This window comes from Bufo bufo, chromosome 5 (assembly GCF_905171765.1).
Source record: "Bufo bufo chromosome 5, aBufBuf1.1, whole genome shotgun sequence".
Classification (NCBI taxonomy): Eukaryota; Metazoa; Chordata; class Amphibia; order Anura; family Bufonidae; genus Bufo; species Bufo bufo.
The window spans coordinates 130069346-130081183 of record NC_053393.1 but is presented as its reverse complement, the minus strand read 5'-3'; the positions used below and the strand labels follow the sequence as shown (position 1 = coordinate 130081183).

The 11838-nt window shown below is 43.6% G+C and overlaps 1 protein-coding gene across 2 annotated transcripts in view; it reads right to left on the bottom strand.

Moving 5' to 3' along the window:
* Nucleotides 1–718: 718 nt before the first annotated feature.
* Nucleotides 719–11838, bottom strand: part of TMEM68 (transmembrane protein 68) — a 33190-nt gene continuing 22070 nt past the window's right edge. For both annotated transcript variants that reach the window (XM_040433622.1, XM_040433623.1), the window contains exons 7-8: nucleotides 8609–8748; nucleotides 719–1620 (exon numbers count right to left, since the gene is read on the bottom strand). In XM_040433622.1, coding sequence (XP_040289556.1) covers nucleotides 1516–1620; nucleotides 8609–8748 — 245 coding nt within the window. In that variant the 3' untranslated portion in view covers nucleotides 719–1515. The remainder of the gene's footprint in view (nucleotides 1621–8608; nucleotides 8749–11838) is intronic.

The following is an 11838-nucleotide window of genomic DNA, read 5'->3' as shown; positions in this document are numbered from 1 at the left end:
AGATGGTTTTCTACCTAAACATATTAGAAAACAAAAAGCACCATGGCAGTATGAGATCAGTTCAACGATGACTTGGTGTTGTTCTGACAACAGAGAATAAGGTAATTAGCATGTCAGCAGTCATGTTCTGTGATTCCCCATATCAGGATGCAGTATTAAAGGGGTTGTGTCACAAAACACATTCTGTTCAAACCAGCAACTGGATCTGAATACTTTTGTAATTGCATGTAATTCTAAATTTTGTATAGGCCACTTAACTATTCAATAAAATGTATCTGTATAGCACCACCTGCTGTTTATTATTTTCCTCACTTCTTGTCCATCTTACTGAGGTGGTCACACATGCTCAGTTTATATCTTCAACTGCCACCAGCCAATTGTTTACTGTTAGAAGCGGAGGCAGTTACAGGGAAAGATCTACAGCAGAAAGGACGGGCCCCTGTGCTGCCAGCCTGAAAAGAATCCAGCACAGGGTTGCCCAACCTGCGGCCCTCCAGCTGTTACAAAACTAGAACTCCCAGCATGCCCAGACAGCCTACAGCCATCAGTCTACAGCAGGGCATGGTGGGAGTTGCAGTTTTATAGCAGCTGGAGGGCCGCAGGTTGGGCAACCCTGATGGAGCAATGCATGGGGAGATCTCTGGATCCATGTGAGGTACAGGGCTGGTTCTGGCTTTGTTAGAACGAGATTGTCACGTACTATATGTTGTTTTTTACATCAACCATGGCATAACCCCTTTAATCAGATTTTAGGTGGGGAAACCATTCAAATGTGTCTTTGACAACAGACATTTATGATGTGCCAGTTCTATAGATAATACGTGTTAAACTGGTGGATGTCCAGCAGATAATCTCTAGAATCAGAGGATTCCTAATGAATAGAAAGGTGGCAGAGCAAATACAGTCATCCTCCGCTAAACTGAGTAACAGTCATGGTAATCACTATGGTGCCATGAATTCATCTGCCTACAAATACACCGAGACACAACGTATAATCACGGCTTGCATTGGTCTATAAAAGAGGTAGTTTAATGTCCCCTCTACCTTCACGTGTGCTGTGTAAAGAAGGTGCCACCTGCATGGGGTCATGTAACAGTGGCTTGAAATGATACCGTGAAAGACACGGGGACTTGTATATTGCTGCACCCTTATACAACCCAGTAGGCAAGAGAACCAGGAATGTAGACAGTGTATGCTGGTGCCAGGATAGCCCAACAAGCTGCCAACACCCCTGGAGAGAAAGTACTGGGTGCAGCTGTTGCACTGTAACCCCTTCCTGACTGCACACTTATACTAGACACCGGCACAATTTACATTAATTACTTATACTCCAATCAACAGAGCTGACAGGTCACTTTTAAGAAGCATTTAGAAACATACATATTGCACGGCAGAGAATCTCTTTTTCTAAGTTTTCATGTAACAGATCAATAAAATGATTTATCAAACTAACTCCCATATTTACACAAGTGTACATCACATAAGAGACCAGAGAACAACCTACATAACCGCACTTTAATCTTCTTTGGCTCTCTGGTGAAATCTCTCCAGTAGGGCTCGGAAAATATTTCCAGGAATTTTCTGGTGTTTATCTATCAGTGACTGAAGGGCACATTTTGTCTAGAAGAAAAAAAAAAACGTAAAAAAAAGGACATAAGAGATACTCGGATGGGGCTCCATGTGACTGATGTATATGGCATATTGCTGATAAGACAGGACTGTAGTAGACATTCCTCACAATCTGTGCAAAGAAAAAGTGAAGATGTGATCCATAGAAGCCAATCACATCTCATTTCATAAAAATGAAATATAATTTGTTGCTATGCATAAGGCCTCATGCACACGACCATATCTGTTATGCAGTACACAAACCACGGATCCACAAAATACGGATACCATCCGTTGGTGCAAAACAGAAAAGAATAGGACATGTTCTATCATTTGCAGAATGGACATACAGATGCGGATATAAGAGTGCTGTCCATTTTCTTTACGGACCCACAGAAATGAATGGGTCCGTGTGACATCCTCCAAAAAATGAGGATCGGATCCAAAATACGGTTATGTCCGCATCTGTTCCTGGTCAGGAACAGCCAGCAGAATTCTTCACCGCTGGATGCTGCCGCAATACCGTATGGCCCCATTAACTATTATGGTGTCCAGCGGTGATCCGGCCAAAATCGGCCTGACAAATAGCAGCAGTCGGAAGGTTGTGTGAAACCATGCACATGACTATGTATTTTGTGGTCCGCAAAACACGGATCCGCAAAATATACGGATGACGTCCGTGTAACATCCGTATTGCATCTGTTTTTTTGGTGGATCCATTGTAACAATGCCTATCCTTGTCTGCAAAACGGGCAAGAATAGGACATGTGTTATCTTTTTTGCGGAACGGCCATATGGAAAAGGAATGCACACAGAGTCATATTTTTTTTTGCAGACCCACTGAAGTGAATGGTAGTGCATGCAGGCCGCAAAAAAAAATAAAAAATACGAATGGACACGGAAAGAAATACGTTCGTGTGCATGAGCCCCATATTTTTTCTTTGCTTTCTATGGGTAACTCATACTGAATCAACTAACTGCAACATAATTTTTAATGATGCAGTCAGTTCCTGTGAGCACAGTACAACAGACCCATAGTCAGATAGGAACTGAATCAGTTTGGGTCGGGGGAGCCGCGGTTGGTCAGGGGGATGCGGCTAACATAAGGACTGTTTTTTCCAGACCAAGCGCCGTCGTGTGAATCAGGCTTTGTACATGATCACCACTGTGTTAGGTGCAAACATGAATGAAGAGCAAGTTTCCATCACTGCAATGATTATAAACTTCAAGCAACTAAACCCCCATTAAGAAGATTATCAGGTAAGTGCTACACCCATTCTGAGCCTCAGTGAGGGACGAGCCTCATTTTTATAATAAATGTTAATATGGTGTGCTGCTTTGGCAGAAGGACTTGGAATTGCAGATACTGGAGATTATTAATGTTTCATTCAAACCTATTTTATTTTGATGTCTAAATACACAATAATATCATTTGATTAATAGGGCAATTACACACAGCATCTAATAATGGATTTCTATGCTTTCCCTTTCAACATGCTTCAATTATGCATTATCAGTATTAAATATTAATAGCATGAGAACATGGGCAGCATGACAGCAGGAGCCAGGGCCCCGGGGAGTCATTCAGCAACCACTGTGTGAGCTACATGCTGCAAAGAGCAGGAAGAGGAGGCCCTGAGCATGACCCCATGGCTGAGAAACCAGCCCCGTGTGACCAACTCCAGCATGGAAGTATGGTAGAGAGTAGAGAGGGGGGAAAAACACCACTGAATGCCCTGGCTGTGATCGTCAGTCCCTCCTGGAGATAGTTTGCTGTTGTCATTGTCATTTCCATACTCCTGTTCTCGGCACTGGGACAAGCAGATCGCCATACTAGCACTGGGTCAGAGAGATACGTCTGCTTCTGTCAGCCTGGAAAGGGGGCCTCTTTAGTCACTGTATGCATGGAAGTTATCTGCCGTCACCCCACATTTGTAGCCATCGGCCCAGGCAAATTCACCAGGAAACCAGCCAAAATGACAATTGACATCTACTTCAGCCAGGGACTGTAGGTGCATGGACTGGAGGAGGCTGCACCTAATTTATGACAAGCCCTGTGCTGTGTCATAAATTAGGTGCATCTTCCGGTAGTGGAGGGAGTATCAGAGACCGGCGTCTTTGATAAATGACTCCCAATGTGAATGAATTTAAAGAGGACCTCTTACCTCTCCTGACAGGTCTGTTTTAATAGCTTCATGCCTTCCCCATGTAATAACAATTCTGGAGCATCTATTCTTATGGCTCTATGTTGTACCATTCCTTTATTATTTCTACTATAAGTTATGAATGAATTGCTAGCAGTCTGCAGTAAGGGTACAGAGGGGAGGTAACCAGTTGGGGGTGTGTACCTGTCCAGCCTCGCTCTATCCAATCAGTGCTTCCATTTTCAGACTGTGCAGGTACACACCCCCAACACCCCTCTGCTAGCAATTCATTCATAACGTCTAGTTGGAATAATAAAGGAATGGCACAACATAGAGACAAAGGAATAGATGTTCCAGAATTGTTATTACATGGGGAATGCATTAAGCTATTACAACAGACATGTCAGGAGGGGACTGTTCTCATCAAAGTCCTTCTCTGCTTACAAGTCACTTTTGACATGTACACAACGAAGACTCTGAGAACCAGAATTTCTAAGGATACACAGCCACTATTCGAACTAAATATCGTTCCATCAAAGTGGCCAACAGATTTAGGGATACAGAATATCCTGCACCTATTATCATGAAGGCATACTATTATGCTAAGTCACAATATGGGAGTAATCGCTTCTTGCTGTTAAAATATCTAAAACCAAAAGTCCAGTATCCGAATTATAGGCACATGCGAGACTCAGGCAGAGACAATAGGTGATATTATATCTAAATACTGGGCTTTTTTTAAAAACTGACCCAAATCTTTGTCACTCGCTATCGTATTCACTAGCTATCATTTATAGAAGGTGTCGTAATTCCCATGATGGTCAGCTGAAAAGTCACTTGTCTCTCCCGGACCACCAAACACTTTCTGCTGTGGCCGGTGTAAAAGGGCAGGTTTATTTTAACAGCTAGTTCTTCTCTGAACCCTGGCACAGGCATTTATTATGAGAACATAAGATCTGCCAATTGTCATACTGGGGGGGGGGGGGGGGGGGGGGGGGTCATTCATATCTGTAGATGTAGAGGTAAAACAATTAGAGAATTTTGCAATCGTATTTTGGAACATAGTTGGGACATCAACAATGAACGTCACAAACCGGTGGCAAGACACGTTAAGGAGCAGCATAATAAGACGCTCAGAGGTTTTTTGCCACGGAGGCTGTTGGCGTCGGAGATAAGAGGATATAGGTTGAAGACTGTACATCCGATGGTCCTCAATGAGCAATTAGGTTTTGCCTGTGTCATTTAGCTCACCAGTTTACATCAGGTTAGATATGGTGGTAGTATCTGCTTCTATGTAGTTTTATGTGTTTGCCACTTTGGAGTATTTAACCTCAAATCCATCCTTTTTGTTTCTAGGATATCGGGAGGGAAGGGTGGTTGTAATTTCTACCTCCTTCACCCTCATCAATTTGATACCTGACTGCATTTTTTTTTATCCACCTTCCTGCTCTTCCCTCAAAAAGTTATTCCCTAGGAGCTGCCGGTTACTACGCCTAGACCCTCTTATGGGCACAGCTCACGTCAACGTTTGTCACCATGTCTATTTATACATGGTGATGCTTAGCACTGTATTTATTGCGCCCTTCAGTCTACTGCTCAAAGTCCAATGTACAGCTCATGTTTATTGCACTCTGGCTGTGTCACCTGTTACCTTGGGGACATTTTGTAATCCACTCTAAGATGACCCTTGGTACATCTTCTGGCGTATCAGATCACCTCTGCCCTTACATACATATCAGTGGCCATTTTTAAAGTTCCCAGGGTGCTTCTGCTCAGATGTGAGATCAGTGAGACTGGACACCCGCTACCTACGACATGGTAAGCCAAAATTCTGGTACCATCATAATGGTGGTCATCCACGTAATGCAGCGTCTGTTAATAGTACATGGCAGTCCCTCCAAGATAAGCTATTCTTCTATGATGTATTTATTATTACCAGATCATTTAATATTATGAGATCAGCTACATGTCATCTAGGGGGTGGGATTTTTTTTTTGGGATCGGCCTTTTCTTCGGTCAAAGAACAGGTGTCTGTTCCATCCAAAAGAAGCCAACAGTAATTTATCGGTGTAAGCCGACTCGTAGTTATTTATTATTTTTTTTTTTTTACGTGTGCAGCCTTCTCTGTAAAACCTAAGAAAAAACTAAACAGCAAAAGAAATCCTCGCCAGCACGTAGTAATATCCTTCACTATCCGCTGGACAGCTTCTCCCTGCCAGCTTACAAAACACTTCCAGCAACCTTTACTCATACTTGACTCTCACACAAACAAGCTTTATGACCTCCTGGCTACTGATACTTCACATAGGAGAGGAATCTTCTAGAACAGGAATCAGCAACATCCGGCACTCCAGCTGTTGTGAAACTACAGTTCCCAGCATGCTCCATTCATTTATATGAGAGTTTATAGAAGAGCAAGCATGCATGCTGGGAGTTGTAGTTTTACAACAGCTGGAGTGCCGGATGTTGCCTACCCCTATTCTAGAAATACACCTCCCTTCCACAACCAATCCTGCACTGGTGTCAGGGGTTAGTTAGCGTTTCCTTTTCTGATTTATGCTATTGTTCTCTCCATCTCTCTGTATTAGAGGTATTATACAGCTATCTGGTATTAATGTATCTTAGGGGAAATGAGGTCACAGTTAGGTTTTTACTACTATATTTGTAACATCCTTTGTGTATAATCTTATAACCTTCACCCTTTTCTACTGCCACCGTAGCCCCTGATCAATCCCACTAGATTGGTGGGAGGAAACGCTTTGGGCTTTACTAGGATTGTAATTGTTATCAGGCCACTGGATTTGGTAACTTTGATTATATCTGGTTTGTTTAGTGTGTGCAGCAGTGACTAGATCTGATTTATGCTATCTTTCCCTGAATACGACCCCACTGTCTATCCTGTTGTGCTATACCCCAGTGTTATCCAGGACGTTTAAAGGTGGATTTAGACCAGGCGGGGAGACACCGACTGTTGGGAAAAAACGCTTCCTTCCTGCCAATCGGCTGCCTGTTAAAACTGGAGGTGAATTGCTGCATGTACCTTCACAGTATAAGGGCTCATGCACACGGCCGTTGTTCGGCCATTCCGTGCATTGGGGCTGCGGCAATGGATCCAGACCCATTCAACTTGAATGGGACCGTGATCAGTCCGCACTGCAAAAAAACGGAACATGTTCTATATTTTTGGAGGTATGGAGGCACGGAGAGAAACACTCCGTAGTGCTTCCGTGGGGTTCCATGTCTCCGTTCCGCACCAGACCTTTCAGTCCGCATCCGTGATGCGCAGTACACAGGGCCGATGCCCGCATATTGTATACCCGCTGTTTGCGGGCCGTTATACGGACACGGCTGGGCCCTGACCGTGTGCATGAGCCCTAAGGATGAGTGATGGCTATTGCTGTCGCTCGTCCTTATACAACTGCATTGTATCTGGACAGCAGAGTGCTGTTTAGACTGCACGATCTGCTACCTAAAAATTATCATTTACTTGCCTGCACAAACGACTGTCATCATGATCTGCCTGACAATTGGGCCGTGTAAACCCAGCGTTAGGGATACACTAGAGTGAGTTCACATTGGGGTAGGTCATAATCTATTTTATTTTATGTCTTTATTAAAAGTTACGTTTTTTGGGGGGGGGGGGGTTTCTTTTTTTCTATGATTTTTCAGCAAATAGAACACAAGAGAGGAGGCAAAACTAGAAGTACATTAGCTCACTGTAGAGCTGCGGTCTCTTCAAACAGCTGATCGGCAGGGGTGCCAGGAGTCGGCCCCACTCTGATCAACTATAGATGAGCGATCGTGAGGAAAGGTCATCAATACTGAACTCCCGCAAACCCTTTCTATGCTGTGATATATGTAGTAATCTTAAGCACATAAGTTACCCAAACAACACAGCTGTATGCATAGCCAAAGGAGTCTGTCACCTCCAAAATCAGTTTCAAGTAAGCAAACGGTCATGTAGGGTAGATGTCCTGAAACCTAACCATACCTTTATGAAAATCCAGACCATTCTAAGACATGCTTCTTTTTATTTTTAGGCAAATAAGGTTTTCGTTGCACTGCAGACAGGACCACTCCATTCGGTGCACCTGACGTCCCCTGCGTCACTGCAACTGGCTCTGAAATCTCAGGGACTGGCAAATAAACAAGACGGGGAGGTGCTGGTTGGCGTTACCAACATGTTGATGGTGCACCAAATGAGAGCGGGAGCCCAGTGCACCGCAAATAAACAAGACGGGGAGGTGCTGGTTGGCGTTACCAACATGTTGATGGTGCACCAAATGAGAGTGGCTCCGTCCACAGTGCACCGAAAACCTTATCTGCAAAAAAATAATCTGCAAATGAAGCTTTTTTCAGACTGGATTTTCACAGGAAATGTATGTATATATTGCCTACTCTGAAAACTATACTGGAGGTGACAGTAAGACTCCCTTTCAGCATACAGGACACATGCTAAGGGCTGAGGTTTTAAGGAGGTTAACTGTTTTATCCCAGGTGTCCAGTGGGTTAACTCCCCTCCAGTGCTGCGTAAAATAGAATATAACGACTACTACTACTACTATGATGACAACTACTACTACTACTACTGTGTTAGGTGAGAGCTATTCAGATGGAAAGCACTCAGGAGAAAGAGGAGGAACAAATGCACCCAAACACTGACCCCTGAATCCCTATGTGAATCTGTCCTGTTCCTAACATTTGGGTTTTCCTGCACATGCTCCATTCCTAATGAAATGATAGGTGAAGGTTGATCTGGCACACAAGATATAGAAGACATCCATAAAATACAAAGTATTCTCTAAATTAATCTAAGTACTATTAATCACTGGTTGTCTTGGTTTTTGTTGTCTTACCTTCTCTGCCAATTCACTTGCTGTGATATTTGGGTCATACTGGATAGGGTCACCAAGATATGTGCGAAATTTCACTGGGAACCCACCGTACACAGGGACTAACGGTATCTTATACTTTTCATACATCCACCTAAACATCCCTGTGAAATGAAAGAGAAATGAACAAATACATTATACAACCCATATAGATCAATGAGAAATACCATTACTTAAAGGGGTTCTCCGACTATAAAAATTATCTGTGGGGGCCATCCGCCAGAACCCCTATAACAGTTTTTTGTGCCTAATGATACACCCATCACCCTCTGTGCAGGGAACAGCATCCCTGCTCCATTAACTTGAATAGGACATCAATGTTCATCAGTGGGGGTTGCCAACTGTCTGTAAATTTAAAGGAGCTGTGCCACAAATAAAACTATATACCGCCCAACAGAAATCGCTGTTATATAATTTTTTTCCCCAAATACCACCATTTATCAAAACGGTCTTATTCTAAAATTATTAGCCTACCATTGCACCCTGTGACAAATCAATTTAAATTTTCAGTTGCTGTTGGTTACGTCTTGCATTAGAGCCTTATAATGTAGGACGTTGGAAGCAGCATTGGTAAGAACATGGGGTGTGGTTAGTGTCACATGATCTGATGATGTCAGGACACATCTCCATAGTACTAAGGCCTGATGGGCAGCAGTCACATGACGAACAAGGAAGTAGGATTCAAGCATGGAAGATAAGAGAAAACTGCAAAGAGGTAAATTTAACCCCTTAAGGACGCATGACGTACCAGTACGTCATGGGTTTAAAACGCGATTGTGGCGCGGCGGGGATTAATCGGAACAGGATGCCCGCTGAAATCATTCAGCGGGCATCCTGTCACAACGCCGGGGGGGTCATGTAACCTCCCCGTATCGGCAATCGCAGCAAACCACAGGTCAATTCAGACCTGCGGTTTGCAGCGCTTTCTGCAGTTTCTGATCCCCGCGGATCAGAAACTTTAAAATGCCCAAAATAAAGATTTTTACCCCCTGCACCCCTGAATGATTTTATGCCGGCAGGTGGTGCAGGAAGGGGGTTGCAGGCGGTGCGGGAGGTGCAGCAGGCGGGATCGCGATTCCCCGCCCGCCTCCTCTTGAATATTCATTGGCGTCCAGTGGGTATACCAGAGTGTCAGCACATTGCTGACACTCTGGTATAAACGGCTGACATCTGTGCTGTGATGTCAGCCGTTTAACCCTTTCCATACCGTGGTCTGTACGGACCGCTGTATGGAAAAGGTTAACAGTCAGGGAGTTCCCTCCCTCTCCCATCGGGGGGCTGCTGTGCCTTTGCAGCCCCCAGACAGGATGGTGTCACAGAGGGAGGGAGCCCCCCTCCTTCCCCTTCCCCGTCTGCTCAGTTGTGGCAGACGGGGAAGGTTCCCATGGCAACAGGACGCCTTCTCAGGCATCCTGCTGTCCATGGTGCTGAACAGATCTGTGCTAAAAGGCAAAGATCTGTTCAGACAACGTGTAAGTAAAATACAGTACAATACACTATATAGTGTACTGTACTGTATTATACAGACATCAGACTGACTGGATCTTCAAGAACCAAGTGGGTCTGGGTCAAAAAAAATGTAAAAAAAAGTGAAAAAAGTAAAAGTGACACTGGTCACATTTGCAAAAAATGACCTGGTCCTGAAGGTGAAAATGAGCCCGGTCCTTAAGGGATAAAAAAAATAAAAAATAAAAATAAAAAAAAACAAGCCAAGGAGTAATGAGAGCTAGAGATGAAAATACAGTTTAGATTGAAAAGTAGTTTATGGCCCAACTCCTTTAAAATTTAACTGTTATATTGTTTTTTATTTGCTAGTTTATTAGAGCTATGCATGTATACCTGAGTTAGTCTGTCAATGATTGTAAATTTAAACACCGTTGCTAGGGCTTGTCTGTCTTCCCTTTAGTATAAACAGAAGACAGAGGGGCGGTCCTTCACACTGCATGCCTGCATTAGGTTTAAGAGTGAGGAGGTGTGTCTCTCAGTCATCCAATCTGATTGGCTGGCAGGAAGCTACTGGCTACAGCAAGTGAATATGGGAAGTGTGGGATGGCAGTTTTGGCCTCATAGAACTGGAAGAAGCCATCTTGAGAAGGTCTCCTCATATTGTAGAGGTTAAAACAGCAGTGACTAAGGGGAAAAACTCAAGGAAAACAGTGGTATGAAACGAAACTAAAGATTTCTTTATGCATAATGCTGCTGCAGCAGTAACATATGCTAAAATAGATTTTTTGATGGAAACATGACAGTTATACTTTAAGGACAGTCTGCAAAAAACAGGTGTTTTTTTTCTAGAGTCCGTAGTCTCTGGCAAAAAAAAACTCTGTTCATGACTTGCACTGCACACGTGTGAATATACAGTCATGTCATGCACAGTGCAAGCTGTCTCGGGCGGACATGCTGTTGTCGACAGTATTTCCATAAGTTGCAGACCAGCCGCTCCCAGCCACACAGAAATGGAGGCCTGATGAGAAGAACGAGGACACGATAAGTGAGGTGAAAAAACACACGACTGGTGGCGAACGAAGAGGACAAGCAACAGGAGAAGATACTGCTTCCCTGCAGAGTCCTTCATTTTACAAATTATTAAAAGGGTTGTCCCACGAAACATATTCTACACTTTTCAAACCAGCATCTGGATCTGAATACTTTTGTAATTGCAAGTCATGTACTGTAGGGTGTCATTACTCATGGGATAACCCCTTTAACCAGTGTTTTCCCCACAACTTCCATTTAAACGATGTGCAGCAAGATGGAGGCATATGAGAAGAGGGAGATATGACTGTCTGTAAAGTTTAGTGGAAACATCTTTCTATTGCTATATAATGTAGTTACCTATTATACATTACATAAACTTATGTAGACAATTCAGATTTATTGTTGGAGTAGTAACGTTCATGGAAAGGTTAGACCACTCGCATACCATTGTGGTTTCTTCTGGACAAGTCGGTCACGTCTCGTTGCAGTTCACAGTAAAATTACCAGTTTAGTGAAATTTTTAGAGGACTTGTTCACCCAGGCCATTGTATTGGGTTTATGACATGAACCTGACACAGAACAGACTGCAGTAGCCACTAGCTGCCATGGTCAGATGATGTAACCTCACTATGGCTACGTATAGACGTGTTCAGGGTTTCCAACTGTCCATAGGTTTGTGGAAACCCAGAGCTTTATCCAGACAGTGTGGCTTGCAT